We start from the raw sequence: 22,753 nt of genomic DNA on the forward strand, positions 1-22,753 counted from the left end.
TCGTGCAAGGCTGGATCCCTAATTCTCAGCTTCGGACCGTCACTGGGCGTAGTTGATAGTATATAATCTGTTCGGCTCAGGTCATTCATGGGTCATGGGACATCGAGGTCGAAGCTGATTCGGCCCGACTATAACGACGCATGCCTTCAATATAAGAGACGTGGTGATATACGACTCTATCAACATCCACCTTCATTCAACACCAGTCATGTCTGGAGTAGAGATGTAAGTTGACCACGCACCAGGACATAGATATCATGATATCTCACTCGCAACGTTATCCAGTCATTCCGTCCCGCGTCCTACTGGGGCACCCACCCCGGCAAAACTTAACAAGATATCTTGTCAGTTGACACAAGACAAGGTATTGACTACTCGCCCCTCTTGCTTCCATTTGCTGACGTTCGCTGCGCTTGAAGTCTCGGGGAGGTGCCCAGGCTATGTGTAAGTCCTTGCCCCGAAAGATATCCTTCGTGCGATTGATAAAGGTGTAATATAGTATATGCCGTCGGTCTGACAGAGGAAGACATGGAAAAGCCTCAAGTATATTCATGACCACTTGTAGTTTTCACATTTCCTCAACTATTCACTAGATCGGTATTTCACCTATCTGGTGGGAAGGTAACAATACCACTCCTGCATGCTTATGCTGATGCTGATGTGCGCTTTGCAGGTAATCCATGTAACTCTCATCTCGTGCGTTTTGCTCCCCATTTGCGAGCGTCCGGCAAACTGATACCGGTGTAGCTCGATTTGTCCAAAAAAGTCAAGGAGGGCTGCACGGAGGAAGGTTTAGTTGGCTTGACCTTCAATACCATTGGTGTTAGGTGTGCCTGTCCATCTTCTCAACGAGTATGTACTGAAGCTAGGTAGTGATGCTATTACAATGGGAACAGATGGTAAGGTGTCTTTGATAAATTTCCTTTGGCGTGTCTGATTGCATCTATTTAGGGATGCGGTACTCGTGCGTATCATGAAAGTCATTGGTATGATATCTTGTTGATGTAGCAATACCAGACTCCCAAGTCGTGATCTCATCGCGGACTCTGTTGAAGCTGTAAATGACCTCGCTGAGGCTTTAATTTCACGCTAATTTGGTTTTTGTTTATCAGGTCACACTTGTGAGAGGCTCCATCATTCGGTAGTCTCTGAATGCTCAAGTTATCTGATTTTTGTAAGGCGCAACATTACGATGGCAATATCTCGATACCAGGTTGCGACAAGAACATGCCTGGTGTCTTGATGGCTGCTGCTAGACACAACAGGCCGACCATTATCGTCTACGGTGGTACGATTCAGGTCGGGACGCGCCATGTCGACTGCCCTTCCATGGGGTACGAGAAAGGCGGGACTGTCAACATCTCAGACGCCTTCGAGTCTTATGGTGGGTGGTTATCCGACTCCAAATTCCCAAAGCCTTGAACTGGAGTCAGGTGCCTATGCTGTTGGCCTCATCAATGATGAGGAGCGATTCGATGTCGTCAGACATTCATGTCCTGGCGCTGGTGCCTGCGGTGGTATGTATACGTACGTGTTCTGTCGCTTTTAAGCAGAAACCTCCTCATATGTCCTAGGGCCAACACCATGAGCTCTGCTCTTGAAGTCTTGGGTATGTCTCTTCCCTACTCCTCGAGCACACCAGCAATGTACCCTGGTGAGTTAGAAAATACTTCTGTTGCATGTAAAATTTTGAATTCGTGTATCAGAGAAGGCACAGGAATGCTTCAAAGTCGCCAAGTATATGAAACGTCTTCTGGAGCTTGATTTGAAGCCCAGAGATATCCTCACCCGTCAATCTTTCCTGAATGCAATCACTATCGTCAACGTCCTTGGTGGCTCGACGAATGCTGTTCTTCACTTGTTGGCTATTGCCCGTGCCGCCGATGTTCCCTTAACCATCGACGACTTCCAGATGATTTCAGACAGGACTCCGTACCTTGCCGATTTGAAGTACTTTCGTATTCATGATTCGATTGCGTTCTCTCACAGTAAACATCGTCAGGCCATCTGGAAAGTATTATATGGAAGACATTCACAAAATTGGTGGCATACCAGCGATCATCAAATACCTTCTCAAGAACACCGATCTTATCGATGGTAGCCAGATGACTGTTACCGGAAAGACCCTCGCTGAAAACCTCGTGGATGTTCCGGAGCTCGACTTCGATAAGCAAGACGTCATCAAGAAGCTGGACGACCCCATTAAACCCTCTGGCCATTTGACTATTCTCAAAGGTAGCTTGGCTCCTGGAACCGCTGTCGCCAAGCTTACAGGGAAGGAGGGTTTGCGCTTTGAGGTGATTTATGGTTACTTGTTGATTCCGTGTCATGGCTAACGGATACTGTGGCGGTTTAGGGTGTCGCCAAATGCTTTGATAGGTACGGTGTAACGCAAAACCTTATGTTTAGCTTGCCTCATATACTTCATCTTTAAGTGTGCACGACTTTTATCCTGCACTTGAGCGCGGAGACATCAAGCATGGAATGGTCTTGATATTCAGATATCAAGGGCCGAAGGGCGGGCCAGGAATGCCAGAGGTTGGATGTTATCCTCGACATTAGTTCTTGCATGCTCACATATAACTGCAGATGCTGGGTACAGTTGTATCTTAAACGAGCCCTACAGTCCTCCTAATCCTTTTACGCACAGGTCCCACTGCCGCTCTTATGGGTGCTGGGCTGGGCAACTCGACTGCGCTGATCACGGATGGTCGTTTTTCTGGAGCATCCAGAGGTTTCATCATTGGTGCGTCTTTTACGCAACTTCACTTGAAGACAGGCTTACTTCCGATCTACCAGGTCACGTCGTCCCTGAGGCAACCCTTGGTGGTCCAATTGCTCTTGTGGAAGACGGCGATCTCATTGCCATCGACGCAAAGAGTAGGACCATCGACTGGCTAGTGGGCGAAGAAGAGAAAGTACGCCGAAGAAAAGCATGGGAAGTCTCAGGCAAGAGTGCCCTCAGGGAGCGGAGAGGTATCTTGTTCCGATACGCCCGTGATGTTGCTGTAAGAGCATTAGTTTGATGATCCAACCTCGCTTGCTGACCATGATTTACAGCCTGCCAACGAAGGAGCCTACTGCGACTGAGATGTCTTTTGCCACGGTATATGAGAGGGTAGCGAAACAATTGGGCAACTTGATCGATAAACTTTACGCGTCAAGTCAAACATGTCAAATTATTGTAAATACAGAAGTCGAATATTCCACATGATTCTGGGCCTCTATATTGGTACAATCAGGGGTCTGGATTTGAAGAGACAATGTTGTGATCACCCCACCGCACTACTGAACAAACGTACGATCCAAGCATACATAGCCTTGTAAGTCATAACCATAACGGCTGGACAAACTGTCATATACAGTCCAACTGAAGACATCCTGGTTGGGTATTTGATTGTTCTGAATGTGGTCCGTGAAATAAATGTGCCTAGATATGACAACGTCTCAAATCACCTGCACCGCAGCAGATAAGATGAGAACTATGTCGTACGCAGCACGCCGAGTTGCAGCCAGTTGTAGAGTTGAAGTTGGTGATATGATGTGGGCGGGACGCAGGCAAGATTTGCCATGGTCAGTGGGATAGGCGGGCAGAAATAGGTGCACTTATGTTCAAGTGCAGACTTTGCGACAGTAAGGACTAGATCTTGAAGCCTCGAAGAACCATTAGCCGAGTTGTCGCCGTGGCTCAGATCTTGAAAGACTGCAATACAGCACAGCAAGTTAACTGCTGTCGGTTAATTTGCAGAACGAGGGGTTGTCCATCTCATCTAGCTCCGTCGAATGCAAAAACAGCGAGGTCAAGCAAACAGCTTGAGTAGTTGGGCTGGGACCCAGCACAGCCCCGGGCCACTAGATGACCATGTCATGTATCAAGATAGATAACTGGATATCGCGTTCAACCATCGTGAACTGTGAATAGTGGGAGTGGAAGGCTGAGTAAGGAACGAATGTACGGTCCGGCCTCCGAGTCGCCGTCCGGATAAGAGTTGGACGTGTGCCGGCTCCTTCCGAGTCCGAGAACTCAAAGTCAGCCACGTGGTGTCGCCCGCGTGCGGCACAAAGCAAGCACAAAGGATCGTTACGCGTTATCTTCCATGCCTATTCGTTTGTCTAGTGATCATGTCACGGAATTCAACCCCGGAGAACTTTAAAAAGGGGATTGTATTGTGAATGAAAGTCGCAACGTTTTGCCTAGGCCCCAAGGGACGTAGATGTTCGCTACTGGTAAGTGCATAACTTCCAATGCCAAGGGTTAATAAGCACGCTCTGAATCTTTGCCTTTGACGCTCACCCATAATATAAGATGTCCATGAATTCCTTTGTAGTGGCGTAGCGGTACACCCGTCACCTTTCCTTTCCCAGCAGTCGTGGAAGAATTGCACATCCGATGCTAGAGTTCGTGGTCAATTAGAGAATTTGCTCCCATCGAGGACTAACTTACTGCTGAATCCCATCACCTCGCATTCACCCTCGTACTCGTCCTCGTCTGACTCTTCACCGCTCGCGTCAAATGCAAATGAGGAAGCAGCTGGCGGACGCCGTTTTGGATTCGACAGACAAGACCAGTTGCTTCTCCTGGTTAGTTTCTTATCTGTCTATGAAAGTTTAGTTACTCATTCCATTCGTCGAAGAGATTAGCTTGCCTCTATCTTGAGGATGCCCGGGTATTTACCCCTGTGCTTGATCCATAGTCTAGGATAGTACCTGGAGCTCTTGTCAAGGCTGATGGCCTTCTGACATCCGCGGCACCTGACGGATATAGGTCGTACATCCTCGGTATACTCGTCGTTCTCGAGCTGCGGAGGGCTCAGCATGTGTTGTGCGTCCTGTGTGTTGCAGCGGGGAGGTGAATGGCTGAGCCCATGAAACCCGCCCTTACAGACCGACGAGTGGTCATTGATGAGGCAACTGACCGTGAGCCAGTCGGTCCCAACTTCATAAACGAGAACGACCGGACATCCGGCCCTGCCGCGAATTAGCGTGTGGGTTTGGGCGGTCGTTTGTTTTATGGGGTTGAGTTGACTGGCGATGCAGTCATTGTCTGTTGATTGCACGGCGGCTGAGGGACTGGCAGTTGATTCTTGCATTTTTTTTGCTGGGGGAAGTGTCCTTCAGATGTAGATGAGGAATTTGTTGCAGTGGCGTGAAGTTTTTCTTTTCTTTTAAGGCCTACCTCGGAGTTATATTGTTCACCCTCAAATACACGTGGTTTTTTTCATTCCGATCTCTGTCCATTGAGGTAATGTACCCTGTGTCGGACAGTGCTAACTAGTTTAAAGGGTGCCTATGTAACACCTAGACTCGCGAATGCCCAAGCGTGAAGGTATCCCCCCGCCAATCCATCGAAGTTGGGTGACTGACCTCTCCTGTAAAGTACACATACTTTTCCAAGGCGAACATTCACACTCATAAAAGTCATTCATAGCAGGTTAATGTGCTCTGATGCTCGTCACTCTTCTAGATGAGTTGACGATTCCAAGGTTTTCCGAGCTGTGGAGTATATCTTCTCGTCGTGAAGGTGAACATCGTCCAACATGAACATCACAGAAGCACGCTGGCCACCGCCAGAACGCTCTTCAATTTTCCCACATGTTTGAAACTTCTTTAGGCCTACAATGGGGATGGTGAAGACACTTGATCATGAAAGTGCCTTTCTTGTGGGTAGTCAGTCCTGTTGTCATCTTTACATGCATAATGCCAGATTTCGCACATGTAGTTCCCGAACTGATGAGCAGGGCTTGAACTCAGGCATACGAGATGCAGCAGGTTCGATAACCATGCTTCCGTTCAAGTGACTCATTGATGCACAATTCAATCTGGAGTGGAAATCAGCCCTGGCCGCAAAACAGCATCTCAACCCCATCTTTTGCTGAAATTCTATGATGAAGAACGACTTCCAATCGTATAAAAGACACTCAACCTCATGGCCAATTTGAACAATAAACTTTTATGCGCTATCTCTATGATTGGTATTGACTGTTGTTACTTGCAGCTCGGCGGACACTATTGCCATGATCAATTTTCCTCTTACCTTTCATGAGCTCGTCAACACCCACGGCTTCAGCACCACCAACGCCCAACAAAATCTGCATCTGGAAATACCAAATGCTGAACATAGCAGTGGCTTTAATGGGGCATATGCATCGTGGGCACGATCTCTGCTATCGAGCTTGCTGCGTCTTTTTTTAAGTGAGATCCTGAAGGTTAACTGACCATGATCGTGATTGTGGTGATCACGGTTAACGAGCATTGGAGTGATTTTTTGGTTCAGAAAGATGATGGATACTGATGCGTGGTGTAGCGTTATACAGTGAAGCTTTTGATGGGCATGTTTGTGAGTTTTTACTTCAGTCGCTGTGTTTCTTTGGTCGATTGTTCATCGTTGCGATAGACATCGATCGTACGTCGCAGAACGAATCTCATCACTGATGCGTCACGGTGGTGTAGCGTTCGCACTGCACAGTGGGTACAGCACGGGTATACCCGCGGGTCGGAAGATCATCGATCAACGTTAACACTGTACCCGTACCCGTACTAACCCGCGGTATAGCAGCTTACCTGCGAGGTTGCATTTACCTGCGGGTCACCTACACAAACAAGAAATATTAGTAACACTACTATGAAGTCTAAGCAATATGATATCCAGAAAATTGGGCTCGGTGAATTGTGGTTCCTTGACTGGTTGATGGCATGTCTGTCTAGGTGGTTGAGGTGGAACTATATGTAACGTTGTAGGATCAAGCAGTCGGTTTTTTATGACATGGGGGACATGCACGTAATGGACAACGTCCTACTTATTTCGCACGATGTTGTAACTTTCCTCAAAGAAAAGAACTGTATATTTCCATACAATTGCTTCCGAGTTGGCTGGATCGACAGTGGGGTGGTGCATAGCGATATGATGGGGTGAGTTTTCACGTTATATATCCCTAGTACAACTTCATGGTTGCATGGTTCGATAATGGCATTGCTACAAAATTTGTCAAAAGTGCATTCCCAGCATGAACTGGCGCGCTGTCAGTAGTTCGCTGACCGACCCAGATACTCATAATAACCAGAGGATGATGAGCACAGCCTGATCTGGGTGTGTACGCACGTCACAGCTTAACAAGTCTGAATCTGATGGAAGGACAGGTGCCTGAGCCTCCTTGATATGAGTATTGTGCCGTGTAACATCACTGCGGGCAATGAATCCTATTAGTGAAATCAGACGATAATTATTACAGTCGCTTTAGGCACCAAGAAATACTTGGGTGAGATAGACCTCAGAAATGCGCGAGTCGCCTATATGTCTCCCTCAACAACCTGATCCGTGGGCGGGAATGAGTTGCAGAACGGAACTTCTGCTTTCCATTCAAACCGATGTTCCGTCATATTCCAGCGTACGTTCGTGTCGTGTCCGCGATGTCCACATTGCCTGTACATAGTGTAGTTCGGTCTGTTCAAAATTTCAGAATTTGCGAGGGGGTAGCAACACGACAAACATCTTCACCGTTTATAATTCTGACATTCGCACATACTAGATGTCATGCTGTGCCGCGTGTATAATTCAAGACCTGATATCGACGACCATGCTATTATTGCTAGACGGATATGGGTACACTGTGCTGGTTGAGTTCCTTGTCTCCTTGCATGATGGCTGGATCCGGGGGTATAATGTATGGTTCCATCTCATTGGTCTCTTTGGGAGGATTCCGATTTTTCGATTTGCGGCGTTTAAGTAGAAACCAAATGAGGCCGACAATCCATGCGATGGCCAGCACACCTCCACATACGCTGCCAGCAATTATTGGTGTCAGAGCCTTGTTTCTAGGTACGGTGTGAACTAAACACTTGAATGTTTGTCGAAGGGCCAAAGGACACGTACCCATTAAGGGAAGCAGCTTCAGAGGAGTTCTCTGCGCGAGCTGCTTGAATTTTCGTTGCAAAGCCATGTTTCTCCCACTGCATTTCTCTCTCGACTTATGTTGAGCGGTAGGACAGATCGAGTAGCCTTCAAGTTATGTTTGAATTAGTCCTCGTACTCTCTGCTAAGGAGTAATTCTTCAAAGTCGGAGGATGTGGAAGTGAAGAATATATGTGCCTGATTCACGAGCAATTCTCAAGGGAATGGAGACCAAAGGTTGGGGTACGTATCCCAGCGTATCCCCAAGTCCGAGTCTGCCTTATCATGTAGTCTGTCCATGTTATGTAAGCCCGCCGCATGGTGTTACAATCATCCCGCTTATGAACATCCATCCCGCCCGCCAGCTGTCAGGATGATCCGAGTCGCTCACGCTTGCCTGACTTGTCTACTACTCCTTCCATGTTGGCATATTTCCTACCCGCCCGCCAATACCACCATAATTTTGTTGTCTGCAGCCATCAGTCTACGGCTGCCACGTCAGGTGAACCGAACAGCGACGGCAAGTTGAAAGGACGACGGGATTGGCGTGACAGCGGTTGGAACAGATGCAGCGGGACGCGTAACGGTGTCTCGCGTAGACAACAAGGTGCTTTAAGACAACAGACGGACCTTTGACCGACGCCCAGACCTTTCTGAGCAACCCAAATCGCCCAGACGTGTCCGCCAGACTTTTCATATGGAGTCTGCGCAGACTTCATACAGACTTTGTATAGACTGGTTATTTCATACATGTCCTCGGTTTGTTTTCCTCTTGGAATCATTTTACGTCCATTTCGAATGCCGTCGCTTCTTCTAATAAGTACCGCCCACCCATGTCGACCACTTGGCCCTCCGGCGTCTTTGGTCATCTTCAGTGAACTGTTAGCCAAGGAAGGGAACTTTGGTCTCCACCAGCGTCTTGCACCGGAGTGTCAACGGGTATCCAGTATGCACTGGATCGCAGTGCAGCAGTATTCCATGGCCATTTTTTTGGTCAGTCGCTGCCCATATTTGTGGCGCTCCGTCAATGTTCCTACTTGCGAGACGCTGCGTTATTAATTGACGCTCACAATATCGACATCGATCCTCAAGGCAAGTTTCAACATACCTCCCTACAGACTTTGGATGAGACTCGTCTGAGTTAGAGAATCTTATGGATGCCGGAGTTGTCGCGCGCGTCAGTTTCTGCATGCTCCCTTGCATCAATCGAATTGGCTACTGCAATTAGACCAATAGGACGGAGGCGTCAGTGGATACATCCAACCTGTAAGTCTTAGAGGAGCATATTTCGGGTGGGCGTATGGCGTGTTTGGCAGAACGGTCTGAAGCTGGTGCTTTTGTACAATGATACCGCATGCAGCTGGTTGATGTCGTTCTTTGACTATATGATACACGGTTCTTGCCGACCACAGCTAGATTGATGGCAAGATGCGGATTTGGCAAAACCAAGCTAGCCCATCGATCGCCCCTAAACACCCTTTCTCACTCGATTGTGACAAGCACAAATGTCACTTCCTGCCTTGGACCGCATGTTCATAACTTCAGTATGGTTACAGTGTATAATTTACGGTATGCATCCTTATTCAGCATATAAATTCAATGCTGATGTTCCGCTCGACAGGAGTCAAGTGAGTTGAAATGGAGAAAGGACCCTAAAGGCTTGCACTAAACTCATTTTCATCGATAGCTGCGTGCTATTTGGCGTATGCATGTATGCCATATTTATTAGGAACAAAAGGGCACATTGGTTCGTGCCATTACTTGTTCAATCATTTGCCGGCACTCAACGTTCAACTTTGGATCAGGATTGTTCCTTTTTCATGTATTTTCCACTTTTCAATGGCGACAGCGCACATCATCATCTCCTTTTTATATGCTCTGCACGGCCTCACAGATCCTGCTGTAATATCCGTCCCCAACGGAAGTACCTTGTACTTTGCCAGTGTTACAGCTTTGTGGTCGACAATGACAGGATTGTATCTTTTCAATGTGGGCATCATAATTCTATCGTGAATCGCACTTCATCATGTCTTCTTTCAGGTTCTTGTTCTGCATTTCCTGCTAGTGAGTAATAACTACTTGTGTGTGGTGTTGAACCTAACACTTGCGACAACAGATCTGGAGGTTTTATTTGGTCTGGAATCGTAACTTGATCCTTGCTATCATCCTGGTAAGATATCATTACTTGTCGCACTTTCGACGAGTGTTGAGATCGCTAGCTCATTCTGGAAGTTGGACACCTATGTGGGCCTGTTTACTTGATTTGGCTTGCAGATTAAGGGCTAACATCACTCCCCTACGTAGCAACTGCTTTAGCGGCCTGGTCTGTAGTCACTCATTCCCGTGTCACATTTGCATCGGCTGCCTGGGCTTTGGCGACGGCTGATTTCATATTCAACCTCGTTCTTACTATTTGTCTCACGTCCGGGATCGCCTATCGTCTTTGGCGTGCGGGAGCTGATACGTTTGATTTGACTGGTCATAACGCCTACAAACCTGCCATATACACCATCATCCAGTGCGGTGCAATCTATACCAGCAGCATCGTGGTAATATGCGTTCTACGCCTTTCCGGGAAACCAGCTGGTCTCGTGGCACCTTACGTCGGCATTCAGTTTGCCGTGAGCATTTCATGCTTCTTCTTCCTATATAGTCTCACATCCTTCTAGACCTTGACCCCTCTTCTTCTCATCGTCAGTCTTAAGTTTGGCGTGAGGCATGACGAGGCATAGATTGCGGAACACGCTTTTGCTCGGCCAGCCGAGGTCAATATCGCTGAGGAGACCCGTACCTGCTCTGACCACACCATGAATCCATGACCTACCCGGAAGAACCAGAGACTGCGTATGGTGGCAATGAAAAGGGACAGTATTTCATATGTTTTTCTTCTAATGAGACATCACCCATCTTCGTTCAACCAGTCCAGGCTAAAATCACCGAGGAGACCCGTGCTTACCCTGGTGACACCGTGGATCCATGGCCTACCCGGAGGAATCAGAGCCTGCATGCATGCATATGGTGGCAATGAAAAGGGGTATTAGCTAGGAGTATCTCATAAGTATTTCCCCGCTGTCTTCAACCTTTCTTGATTTGAGAATCGAGACCAAAGGTCTAGACCATGAAGTACGTGTTCCCAAGTCTGTCTTATTAGTTGGGTTGCTTCCTGGAAGTCTGTCAAGCCCACCGCATGGTGCTACTATCATCCCACTTACGGGCAACATCCATCCCGCCCGCCGCTGTCAGGATCTTTACCTCCAATCTGAGTTTCTCACGCTTGCCTGACTTGTCTACTACTCCCTCCATGTTGGCATATTTCCTACCTGCCCACCAATACCATCATGATTTTGTTGTCTGCAGCTCCCAGTCTACAGCTACCACGGCCTCCCCCCGGGAGGTGAACCGAACAGCGATGGCAAGCTGAAAGGACGGGATTGGCGTGACAACGGTTGGAACATATGCAGCAGGATACGTAACGGTATCTGACGTAGACAACAGGGTGCTTTAAGACAACAGACAGACCTTTGACCGACGCTCGGACCTTTCTGACCAGTATCACATTGTCATTTTTTTTGGACACGTCCAATCTGTAAAATCTTGGATGAACGTGTTGGGAGCATATTTCGGGTGGGCATAAGACGTCACGGTGTTTGGTAGGACGGTCTGGTGCTGGTGCTTTTGTACAGCGATACTGCATGCTGGTTGATTCTGTCGTCGCTCTTTGTCGCGGTTGACTCTATGATACACCACAGTTGATCGGATTTGGCCGACCAAGCTAACCTATCGATCGCCCCTAAAAACCCTTCTCACTCGATTGTGACAAGTAAAAATGTTACTTCCTGCCTTGGACCGCATGTTCATAACTTCAGTATGGTTACAGTGCATAATTTATGGTATGCATCCTTATTCAGCATATAAATTCAATGCTGATGTTCCGCTCGACAGGAGTCAAGTGAGTTGAAAGGGAGAAAGGACCCCGAAGGCTTGCACTAACTTACTCATTTTCATCGATAGCTGCGTGCTATTTGGCGTATGCATGTATGTCATATTTATTCGGAACAAAAGGGCACATTGGTTCGTGCCATTACTTGTTCAATCATTTGCTGGCACTTACCTTTGGATCAGGATTGTTCCTCTTTCATGCATTTTCCACTTTTCAATGGCGACAGCGCACATCATCGTTTCCTTTTTATATGCTCTGCAGGGCCTCACAAATCCTGCTGTAATATCCGTCCCCAACGGAAGCACCTTGTACTTTGCCAGTGTTACAGCCTTCTGGTCGACACTGACAGGATTGTACCTTTTCAATGTGGGCATCATAATTCTATCGTGAATCGCACTTCATCATGTCTTCTTTCAGGTTCTTGTTCTGCATTTCCTGCTAGTGAGTAACTACTTGTGTGTGGAGGTGTTGAACCTAACACTTGCGACAACAGATCTGGAGGTTTTATTTGGTTTGGAATCGTAACTTGGTCATTGCTATCATCCTGGTAAGATATCATTGCTTGTCGCACTTTCGACGAGTGTTGAGATCGCTAGCTCATTCTGGAAGTCGGACACCTCTGTGGGCCTGTTTACTTGAGTTGACTGGCAGATTAAGCACTAACATTACTCCCCTGCGTAGCAACTGCTTTAGCAGCCTGGGCTGTGGTCACTCATTCCCGTGACATCTTTGAATCGACTGCCTTGCACGTGGCGACGGCTCTTTTCATACTCAACCTCGTTCTCACTATTTTTCTTACGTCCGGGATTGCCTATCGTCTTTGGCGCGCGGGAGCTGATACGTTCGATTTGACTGGTCATAATGCCTACAAACCTGCCATATACACCATCATCCAGTGCGGTGCAATCTACACTAGCAGCATCGTGGTAATATGCGTTCTACGCCTTTCCGGGAAACCAGCTGGTCTCGTGGCACCTTACGTCGGCATTCAGTTTGCCGTCAGCATTTTATACTTCTTCCTCCTACATAGTCTCACATCCTTCTAGACTTTGACCCCTCTTCTTCTTATCGTCAGTCTTAAGTTTGGCGTGAGGCATGACGAGACATAGACGTTGCGGAACACGCTTTCGCTCGACCAGTCCAGGTCAAATATCGCCGAGGAGACCCGTACCTGCTATGGCAACACCATGGATCCATGACTCACCCGGAAGAATCAGAGATTGCGTGTATATGGTGGCAATGAAAAGGGACGGCATTTCATAGGTTTTTTCTTCTAATGAGACATCAGCAGACACTGGGACCCACCTTCGTTCAATCGGGCGGCCGCCCCGGTCCAGGCTAAAATCACCAAGGAGACCCGTACCTACCCTGGTGACACCGTGGATCCATAGCCTACACGGAGGAATCAGAGTCTGCAATGTGCATGCATATGGTGACAATGAAAAGGGATATTAGCTAGGAGTATCTCGTAGGTTTTTCCTTCTAATGCAGGAGGAAGGGTGGACATGCTATTGCGTCAGAGTTGCACCGTGAACTCGAGGAGTGAAGACGAAGACTCAAGGAAAAACTGATACCGTTGGACATGTACTAATGTTTGGTTATGGTAGTAAAGAAGGAATGCCTATCTTCGTTTGATCGAGGGCTGCCTTGGGGAGAGTGGTCCGGCACACATGATCGATAACAACTCCCAGTCCTCATGACGCGTTCCGAAGACAACATCGTAAGAGACACAGAAATGATGAGCAGTTAGATATCCTAGGACTTGCGATATCCACCTGTCAATCATAGATTGGCCATACTTAAGGAACCGTCCTTCGAGAGTATTGTGAATCAACGTATATACTTAAGCATTAGGCTAGACGTACGTAACCGCTGGAGTTATGTGTTAAAGGTCGTATACATAGAGCGAAAGATGAAGGGGAGGCTATGAAAAATTAAAGTGCGATGGAATTACTTGATTTTGTAAAAATCTGGCCCTTCATGTGGAGACTTGATGTCGTGCCTGAAGGAAAAATCATTAAGTAGTGGATCTGGGCCATTGACAAATGCTTATTTACTTGACTTTGATGTGCTGCTTGACGCCTTCCAATAGGAAAGTTCGATCTAAGCCATTGCAATGTTGGCAGCGATATACCGACTTAGTAGAGGGTTTAGGTTTAGACTTCTGGGTCGTGCTTGGTTTTGACGGCTTCTTGATCTGAGGGGTAACGAAGAACTTCGTTGCTGGAGGCGGTTTCTCGATGACACCCTGGTCATAGCTAAAGTCAATTCCTTCAGTCGGAGTGGTGATTCCATGCCTACTACACGTCAAAAAAGGTAAAGTGAAACAGAAAAGGTTATGACTTACGATCGCATATGCTTGATCACCTTAGCCTTTGTAGTTGAGTCTCCGTGGTATATATCGCATTCATTACAACGCCACACTTGCCGAGTGGCTGCGGGATATTCGGGTATAGTCCGACTTTGAATGACTTGAAGTTGTGCAGTACTCAATAATTCCCAACGAGGTTCTTCGTGCGATGGACTTTGATCCTCGACGTAATGGAAGACCTAGAAGATGGTAAGCACAGCATAAAAATCACAAACATCAGACGAACGCTCTGACGCCAGTTCATCGCCATCCGGTAGGATCCTCCATTCTCTGGCTTGGGGGAACAGTTAGAGCAGAAAAAGCGACACTGGAGGTCATCCATTGTGGTTGCTGTCGTTGTTTTGGCATCGAGACCGACCAAGCTTAACAAAGAACGTGCAGCGGCCACCCCACGTTGAGAGACCGAAAATGTGCAAGGTGATGTGGACATCGTCATTGCGCAACTGGATCGGGGGCTTTGACTGTGAGAGGACCTTCCGTGATACTGTACTTTGTCCCATGTAATCAATGGGAATGACTGCGGGTAGGTGCATTGGAAAACGGAGGTTGCCAGCTGCAATAACATATCATCAGGAGCGTCGATTCCTTGGTTTTGTAGCGCCATGGTATCTTGCACTGCGTCAGTGGAGAGGGTAAGCAGTCCCGTCAGCTCGAGCTTCTTTTTATGCATATATTCAGCACACAACTGGGGAATTTGTGCGTCGAAAGCATCATTTTTTGTACCTCTAGTGGGTGGGCTTTTGATAAATTCCGCAATGTCGCATAGCTCCAAGAGATCTTTGGGAGGAGGTATGATACCCTGTGGCAACGGCCACACGTATTTGTCGTACATAGTCAATAGTGCAGACTCCCGGATAGACGACACTCTTCTTTGATGCTCGAGGCGCCATTCTTCCTGCAATTGAGCAAGCTTCCGCTCAACTTTTGGGATCAAACGCTTCCAGCCTGGAAATCAACAACGTAAGGACAAATCTTTTCAAACATCGTAGAGTACTGACGTGCGTCGGTAAACTCCTTATCTAGTACGCCATAGTGATGATGGTCGAACATGCGTTCCACATCCTCAGCATCGTGGCCGAGATCGACCAGTCTAGCTTGAAACCTAGGATAGAGGATCAAGACGTGATTAGATGACGAGTCGATAGAATTTACTCACAGCTTTGTATTTTGGCTACGAAGCTCATCGGCACGGAGCGATTGCTGTGCACGATCATTGGCGACCCAAGCGTCACAGACTGCTATATGCTTCGAAACTGTTAGATTTAGTAAAACGACTGGTAGGAATCTTACATTGGAATCGGAATCAACATATTTCTTGCGTGATTGCTTGAAATCTTCTAGTGCTTGTTCGGCACCTGGTTTGAGGTACACCTCCAACTCTTTTGCCATTTTCTCTATGTCATCTGACCAAAAAAACTTGCAGCTCAAGTCAACAATATAATCATGGTCATAATCCTCAACACCGACTGCGCAGAAAGGTCAGATACAGATAAGTCATAGTAAGACAACACCTACTACTACTAAATGGGATCAAATCAAGAATGATCAGATCGTATTCAGGAAATACGAATGGAAAGGCCGATTTGCCGACTAGGCTTGACGGATCGTTGGCCAGATAAGGACGTGATAATATAAAATAGTACTCACTTCTCATTGAGGCATGGTTGGCATACTCTGCGCCTGATACCGAAGTCTATATCCCACACCCTCTTCTTGCCACATTCCTGAGCTTGTGGTCACTAAAGTACAAAAGATGTAAACAGAGACCAGACATACGTCACAGTCAGAACCACCAAATAATAGGTCAGCCCATTCCGCCTCAGACATGCCAGGCATGCAGTCAGGAACACCGCCACGATTGACCCGAGCAGCTTTCCAGACTGAGACTGCATGGTTAGACGATAAAACCTTATGGAAAGCTGTATGGGCATGGAACAGATGTAAGAGGTCCACCGGTTCCAAGAAGCTACAAATCTATATTGAAGCGGAGGTCAGACAAATTAGATGCATGCGCAATGCTCATCAACTTACCTCGAGAAGAATATCGATTGGCACAGTAACGATGAGACTAAGAGTTTTCTTTCTTCTGCCGGAACGTTTTACTGCTAGTGCTGTTCCTATAACGGTTCCTTTGTCCGTCCTGACGCGCTTTGCTACAGGTTGTTTGTCTGGAACTTTGAAGTAAAAGTTGGTGAATAATTTCGCGCGGATAAAAAAAGACAGTGATTACTATATGTCTCTCCGCCATTGTCACCTACAGCTTCTTCGCCTGGCGCCTCGCTCAGGTTGTTATGCTCGCTACATTGGCTACTACTATCTGAGCCCATGTCCAGGTCCGTTAAATCGGGGTCCGTGCCCGAATCATCACAAAAGTCGTCGTAATCCCGCCACATGTGAAGACCGTCGAGAGGGTTGCAGATAGTTACAAGTAGACACCAGCGACCAAAGACGCCTACAACGGGGCTGAATGTAGTATAAAGCGAAACTGAAAAAGTCACGCTTTATCATGAGTAGCCTCTAATTAATATTTTAAGTTCCGTCATTGATGCCGAAGGTGACGAGAGGTCGCCAGGTCAGATAGGGAAATAAAACGTACTCATATGGTGCCCGAGAGTCGCGGAAGGTTTGGTCAATTCGGAGGTTTAACGTTTAACCGGCGGGCAGGGGCCAAATCAAAAAAGATTTAGAGTCCACGTAAGTAATTTTCATCAAAAACATTTTAGATTGATCACACGGAGACTGACCATATTGATGCGAACGCTCGGTGCTCAGCGCTCAGGCCTGCAGGTCTTAGAGCTCGGAACTGGATGCTTCACGGTGAATTGTTGAATGGTTCTCGTCCAAGAGGTGAGCGAAACCTTAATTCCCAACATGGGGCTCGCCATTATATAATCTACAAAACCTTAATATACAGCCACTTGAAGTTTCCAGAGCAGTGTTCTGAGTTCCTCGACAGCGGTGTAGGATCTTAATAAATTCTTTAACTGAAAACTGTAAGGCCCCCATTTTTGCTACTTAATAACACGTATAGATAGTCAGATCGATGAGATCAGAGCGTGCAATGATGCTACCAGCCAAATCAACGTTTCTGGTTGTAAAAATTGAGAACATGTGACCAATATAACACGAGACACGTGAATATAGATATGACGCGCTCATATGTATTGACGTGCCTTGTCTCTCTGTTGCCTCCCACCATCATCAAGACTCGTTCATTTTGCATACTCTCGTTCATTATGTATTCTACCACACAATTTCACGCACACACCCAGTCTGATTTCCCAGCAAGTTACGAAAACTCGGCTCCTATCAGAAACGAGGCGCATATAGCCACGTTGTATCAAGCGATGGACTTCATCGGATCAGATCCCAACACAGATTCATCGGCTTCTGGACACTCTAATAGCCCAGACATAGACTTCAACGTACAATTATCGGATGATACCACACATACAGCATACACAGAAGACTTCCCCAACTTATCACCTCCTTCTCGAGGTCCCAGCTCATACTGGGGCCGATCAGATTCAGACTCACAACATTCATCTTCGGTCCCTGATTCGGAGATCGATATCGAGGAACAACTATTACTAAACACGCCGGACTCACTTTACAACGTGTACATGGCTAAGGTGCTAGCGGTAACCATCGGTACCCAACAACGATGGAGGATGCTATGCCCTGACTGCAAGGAATGGGTCCAGACAAGCGTATCCTCCCAACTACCTCTCTGGCATCCTGGGCAGTTCAGCTCATTGAGCAACCATCGAGGCAGCCGTAAGTGCATCAAGGCATCGACTGATAAAGCAAAACCTATGTTTGTTCGGACCGTGTCTGATGCTCCTTTGTCTCGTTCCCTGAGCCTTACGTCTGAACACAGGTATGTTTCATTTTGGCTCTAATTCATTAGACGTATTTACATCATATGCCTGCAGACCTTGTCGTACTCTCTCACCTGCACCTGTTTTTAATAGTATTTGCACTGGAGTTCCCGTCGTCTGGCCAGAGGACCTCCGCCCTTTCATTATGCTCTTTCCTTGGGAACACTATCATGACGGTCCAGACGCCCTACCTTTCTTCATAGACACTCGAAATCCCAGCGCTCTTCGCCTCCAATCAAAACACTGCTTATCATCTGGTTCTCCTTGTCATGAATGCGCTGAGATCTCCCTTCATGTCGAACATCTGGCAGACATTGTGCGCACTCCCAGAGCGCACACTAATTACAAGTTTTTAGGTCTTGCGCATGTGCAGGACATCACAAGGACTTACGCAGAACAGATCAAACAATTGAAGCTGCAGGTATGTCTACTTCATTTTTTTTGATGTATATACTGACTTTAATTAGCAGCTAAACGATTCACGCAAGTATATGAGTGCGCTGACGCAACTCGACGACTACAATCGACTTCTCATGGCTATATCCGAACGAGACATCCCTCGCCTCCAACAGATCATCAATGTTGCTCTATGTAATGGTGCAAGTATTCGTGTAGTTGTCAACAAGCTTGAGGACGCCCTCGAGGGAGTGTATCACCCTCAAGGCTATGATGCGAGCGACCTGGATATCGCTATGCTCGTGTATCGACTCGGTGGCCATCAGCTTCTCTTTGCACTAAACCAGAAACTCAATATTCCATCCCTCCGCACTCTACGCACCCAATCCATCTTCACAGTGCTCACTCCTACTATTGGCCCCATACATAATGAACACTTCAATCAAAATATACATGCTGTAGTTCTTAGCACCCTCACCAGCTCTGCATCTTTATGCGGTGTCAGTCTCATGATAGATGAAATCGCTCTGGAAGAAATGGCTATCCATTTCAGCAAGTACAACAAGGTCGGCGGTCTATGTTGGAAACACTCACACCTCGTTGATCCAGTTCTTCGGACGTACGAATCTGCTGTGAACATTGCACAGAAGATTCACGACGGGGAGGTCCATCTAGGCAAGGAACTTACGGTCATTGGAGCATCGTGTTTCGGCCGGGACAAAATCTTCCCCATATTAGCAGCTCCCACTTGCAAAACCAAGAACGCTTATGACACAGAGCAGAACCTTTCCCGAGCAATTGCTCGATGGAATGCGACCGGTGCAGCAGCACAGGTTGGACCAGTCTGGTCACTTGCGACTGACGGTGATGCTACTTGACGTGCTGCCGGTCATAAGCTTTTCCTCAAGATTCCCTTACCCCAAGACTCACCCTTGTTCGGTACTCTCATCAACATGCCAGGATTGAATCTGTTCACAGGCGACAACGAGGTGACACTTGATTTTGACTTCAAGCATATATTCAAATGTGAGTTTTTTTTGCTATTGTAAATGTTCATCCGACTAATCTTAATCTAGGTATCTGTGCGCTTCTTCGGTCATCCGCAGGTGTCGTGCTCAATAACGGTCGCATCATAAATTCAATGATGCTTGCACGGTACCTCGTATGGTTACCTGCCTTCGACGAAGCCGCTGTCACCAAACTACTCCATCCAGATGACCCTCAAGATGTCCCTCGTGCAGTCAAATTAATTCTTGCAATCATTGAGTTTTTGAAACTTCAGCACACAATCATGGACGACTCGTTTTCTACTGACATTGAGGCTCGCGCGGACCTCCAATCCATCGCTCTCCTTAGTGCTCTGCTCGAGTCCATCATTTTACCTTTCACCGACGTCTCTCTCTCGCTGTCCGAACAAGTCACGTTGCTCAGTCGTTATTCCCATCTTGCTTTTGCTTTTTTTCATGCCCATCAACACTCTTTCATGTCATATCAACTGTATTATGACACTCAAACCATGACAAAGAACTCCATGTTCTGCATCGCCAAGCAACAAGATCTGAATCCACATGCTCCCTTTTTCCTTGGCGATGTCGGGGACGATCCCCTCGAGATACTTTTCGGGCGCACACGCATGATTGGGGGCCATAACTCTGCGTCTTCATATGCTCAGTGTTACAATAACATGTAACCGAGAACCCCTCCTACGGAGGTCATCATGACCTTAGCCCCTATCCCACCATATGCACCGTCTTGGAAGACTTACCGACTCAACGGAGACTCGTAGAGACACCTAGAACGGCCTGGATGCCGTTAGATGACTCAGACCAGCCTAGGCACATCAGGAACGGACCTAGATGGTCCTCGACCCGGATCATGGAGAAGCTCTGCTTCATGGTCAGAAGAGAAGCCGCATGCCGCAGCATGCGCAGTTAAACTACAAGGCATGTTTAGCCTTGAGGACTGATAGAAGAGGCGTGCAACGCCTCATGTACAGATAATCGCCCGCATGGCATCAGATAAGATGCCCTTGTATAGACACACTCATACCTACCTACCGAACGTAGTATTGGTCTGTGCACACGGACGACAGTATATAGAGCAGACAGAATCATGTATATTCCCTACTTGATTCTACTAGGTTTTATCCAGAACTTTCTCTGAAAGACAGTCCCAGTCCTTCAGTCTAAAGCCGCACCTTAAGGAAAGCCGATGCTACCTTAAGTGGAACCCCCGAACCTCTCATTCGAGAGAAGATCCCCGTCTCTCCAATAGCGAGCCCGCTATCAGATTAGGCAATCCGCCTAGGGAGAGCTCGAACTATCCTAGTCCGTAACACTCAGGCTCTCGATCATTTAGGCGCTGCGAAGGATATCGACGGTGTCTTCAGGCGTCATCCAAAACTCGATCCAGGCCACCGGCGCCTCAAATTGACACGTCAAGAAGGCGTTGATCATATCAATCGTGAGGTTTGGAAGGGCGACATCATCTCTGGTCGATGCGATCTACCCTTGGCATGGCGCAATGGTCGTGACGCTGCCCTTTCCATCCTAGCGACCTCCCAGCTTGACTCTGTCCATTACTCGTTTTCAGAACACTTTAGCATGCCCGGCATTGATATGCTGCGTCCGTTTGGAGATAACAAGTACTTAGGGATTTCTCTGGATGAGCTTCAGGATACCAGTGATGTACCCGAGCTCCCTCTTCCTGCTGCAGTCGTCCCCCCTTTGCAATGCCTGGAAACGGTGCTGTCACGTGAGGTTGGAGATGAGGTTCGCAACGCTAATGCAGAGTTGGAGGAGGACAAGGAGGAGGAGGAGCTCATGTTGAATTTCCAGGAGGCTCTAATCGATGAGTCAGTTGATGCCGCTCCTTCTACTCAACCTTCTAGCAAGTTCCCAATGAATCCGACATCCCCTCCATTACCTCAAGGGCCCGGTATTCGTCCGGATGACTACCTGCTGTATAATGGACGTTGGATCCATAAACAGACCATCTGCCGATTAGTGATCAACAAGGACTTCGTTTTGAAGTCGCTCAATCGACTAGAACGTGTTCGCGGAGGCTTCACAAAAGTCAACAAACGGGTCAACATGTCTGCCGGGCGAATCACCGACCATAACCTATTCCTCATCGGGGATATCTTCCTCACTATCCTTCACAGCAGTCGCACACTTTCTATTGGAGTCCTTCGTTCAACAGCAGTGACACTGAACGGTGTGTCTCGTGCATCTATTAACATCACCGTCATGAAAGCCTTGCGTACTACTGCAAAGATCACCGGACAACTCCTTACTATTATCCTGACTCATTCCACCTCATCTGACGTTGCGCAGTACTGCTTATGGGACGGTGGATATGTTACTGCTCGCTCACTGATTCCAGGGACCTCTAACTCGACGGAACACGTTGTCATTGTGACCGTTCCTGGCACCCTTATTGAGCCGGTTAACCCTGAGACGACATTCATTCGTCTACACGACGATATTAATACAGACGTGTTTTCACAAGTCAGCGGTGGCCAGAGTACCTGGCAAGTCTCTCGTGACGCACTCCAAGCAGCATGCGATATACTGTGGGCAAAAGCAGTTGAATATCCGCATTACTGCAGGCCCACCATAAGACCACAGCCACACGTTGGGAGCGCATGTGGCGCAAGTCACCAAGATTCAATCGCATTCATCGTATCGACCCTAAGTTATTACATCGCTCCTTTGTGAAACTAACTGCAGAATTCCCTAAGCGTCTCACCAGCCTCTACATCGCCCTACGCACTCAGCATATCCCACTCCACCGCTACCTGCATCGCATAGGCAAATCCCCTTCACCCCACTGCCCACACTGCCCAAACGTCGACGAGATGGCACCGCACTTCATCCTTGATTGTCCACACTATCGTAGAGAGCGTCATGCCCTACTCCTAGCACTAGGACGTGACGCCATGTCCCTTTCATACCTCCTCTCTGACCCCGCTGCAACCCTGCATCTTGTCCAATTCGTCAACTCCACAAAACGGCTGCACAAAACCTTCGGTAATGTACCTTTGCCCCGCAAACCTCCAGATTAATGCAGCCCGACTGTCATGCAGATGAATGCTCATGTCAATACCGCGAGAAAGAACCCCCCCCACCTGTACCAACACGCCCATATGTACTACCTCACACTCCTGTACATATCTGTACACCAAATTCTCACTCGCCTACACGGATTCACCGCGCCCAACCTGGCGCACGACAAACAAGTACCCGGATACGCCTTCTGCCCCCAAGGCCCACCCA

The 22,753-nt window shown here is 47.7% G+C and overlaps 7 protein-coding genes across 7 annotated transcripts; 4 read left to right on the forward strand and 3 right to left on the reverse strand.

Moving 5' to 3' along the window:
- Window positions 1–208: 208 nt before the first annotated feature.
- Window positions 209–3,090, forward strand: HD556DRAFT_1439391 (dihydroxy-acid and 6-phosphogluconate dehydratase; the record flags this gene model as incomplete). The annotated part of the gene is made up of 22 exons (XM_041305958.1): window positions 209–225; window positions 286–364; window positions 420–444; window positions 500–543; window positions 594–621; window positions 674–696; window positions 748–827; window positions 874–899; window positions 952–964; window positions 1,018–1,057; window positions 1,113–1,121; window positions 1,180–1,384; window positions 1,434–1,521; window positions 1,575–1,654; window positions 1,707–1,950; window positions 2,003–2,297; window positions 2,357–2,379; window positions 2,436–2,538; window positions 2,590–2,596; window positions 2,651–2,746; window positions 2,800–3,008; window positions 3,061–3,090. The coding sequence occupies 22 exons, from the start codon at window positions 209–211 to the stop codon at window positions 3,088–3,090; spliced, it is 1,764 nt and encodes a 587-aa protein (XP_041163955.1).
- A 1,377-nt stretch (window positions 3,091–4,467) lies between these two features.
- HD556DRAFT_61549 (uncharacterized protein) lies at window positions 4,468–5,334 on the reverse strand. Its single transcript, XM_041311095.1, has one exon. The coding sequence runs from the start codon at window positions 5,088–5,090 to the stop codon at window positions 4,638–4,640; it is 453 nt and encodes a 150-aa protein (XP_041163956.1). The 5' UTR covers window positions 5,091–5,334; the 3' UTR covers window positions 4,468–4,637.
- A 2,252-nt stretch (window positions 5,335–7,586) lies between these two features.
- Window positions 7,587–7,953, reverse strand: HD556DRAFT_1439392 (uncharacterized protein; the record flags this gene model as incomplete). Its single annotated transcript, XM_041305959.1, has 2 exons — window positions 7,587–7,812; window positions 7,871–7,953. 2 exons carry the CDS (start codon window positions 7,951–7,953, stop codon window positions 7,587–7,589), a joined length of 309 nt encoding a protein of 102 aa, XP_041163957.1.
- A 1,149-nt stretch (window positions 7,954–9,102) lies between these two features.
- HD556DRAFT_61722 (uncharacterized protein) lies at window positions 9,103–10,971 on the forward strand. Its single transcript, XM_041311098.1, has 9 exons — window positions 9,103–9,457; window positions 9,510–9,516; window positions 9,576–9,635; window positions 9,694–9,877; window positions 9,929–9,952; window positions 10,005–10,058; window positions 10,108–10,132; window positions 10,193–10,509; window positions 10,558–10,971. The coding sequence occupies exons 1-9, from the start codon at window positions 9,394–9,396 to the stop codon at window positions 10,618–10,620; spliced, it is 798 nt and encodes a 265-aa protein (XP_041163958.1). The 5' UTR covers window positions 9,103–9,393; the 3' UTR covers window positions 10,621–10,971.
- A 640-nt stretch (window positions 10,972–11,611) lies between these two features.
- Window positions 11,612–13,193, forward strand: HD556DRAFT_61728 (uncharacterized protein). The gene is made up of 9 exons (XM_041311099.1): window positions 11,612–11,778; window positions 11,831–11,837; window positions 11,900–11,959; window positions 12,011–12,194; window positions 12,246–12,269; window positions 12,322–12,375; window positions 12,425–12,449; window positions 12,510–12,826; window positions 12,875–13,193. Exons 1-9 carry the CDS (start codon window positions 11,715–11,717, stop codon window positions 12,935–12,937), a joined length of 798 nt encoding a protein of 265 aa, XP_041163959.1. The 5' UTR covers window positions 11,612–11,714; the 3' UTR covers window positions 12,938–13,193.
- Window positions 13,194–13,750: 557 nt separating this feature from the next.
- On the reverse strand, window positions 13,751–16,676 carry HD556DRAFT_1344524 (uncharacterized protein). The gene is made up of 12 exons (XM_041302206.1): window positions 16,430–16,676; window positions 16,231–16,373; window positions 15,976–16,173; window positions 15,847–15,923; window positions 15,715–15,794; window positions 15,490–15,665; window positions 15,356–15,444; window positions 15,198–15,301; window positions 14,426–15,144; window positions 14,176–14,378; window positions 13,886–14,125; window positions 13,751–13,830 (listed from the first exon to the last, which is right to left on the reverse strand). The coding sequence occupies exons 1-12, from the start codon at window positions 16,590–16,592 to the stop codon at window positions 13,779–13,781; spliced, it is 2,244 nt and encodes a 747-aa protein (XP_041163960.1). The 5' UTR covers window positions 16,593–16,676; the 3' UTR covers window positions 13,751–13,778.
- A 1,937-nt stretch (window positions 16,677–18,613) lies between these two features.
- HD556DRAFT_1430508 (uncharacterized protein) lies at window positions 18,614–20,262 on the forward strand (the record flags this gene model as incomplete). The annotated part of the gene is made up of 4 exons (XM_041304910.1): window positions 18,614–19,309; window positions 19,373–19,502; window positions 19,553–20,067; window positions 20,188–20,262. 4 exons carry the CDS (start codon window positions 18,614–18,616, stop codon window positions 20,260–20,262), a joined length of 1,416 nt encoding a protein of 471 aa, XP_041163961.1.
- Between the last annotated feature and the right edge of the window lie 2,491 nt (window positions 20,263–22,753).

Source organism: Suillus plorans (assembly GCF_016647745.1).
Source record: "Suillus plorans strain S12 chromosome Unknown HD556scaffold_10, whole genome shotgun sequence".
Taxonomy (NCBI): Eukaryota; Fungi; Basidiomycota; class Agaricomycetes; order Boletales; family Suillaceae; genus Suillus; species Suillus plorans.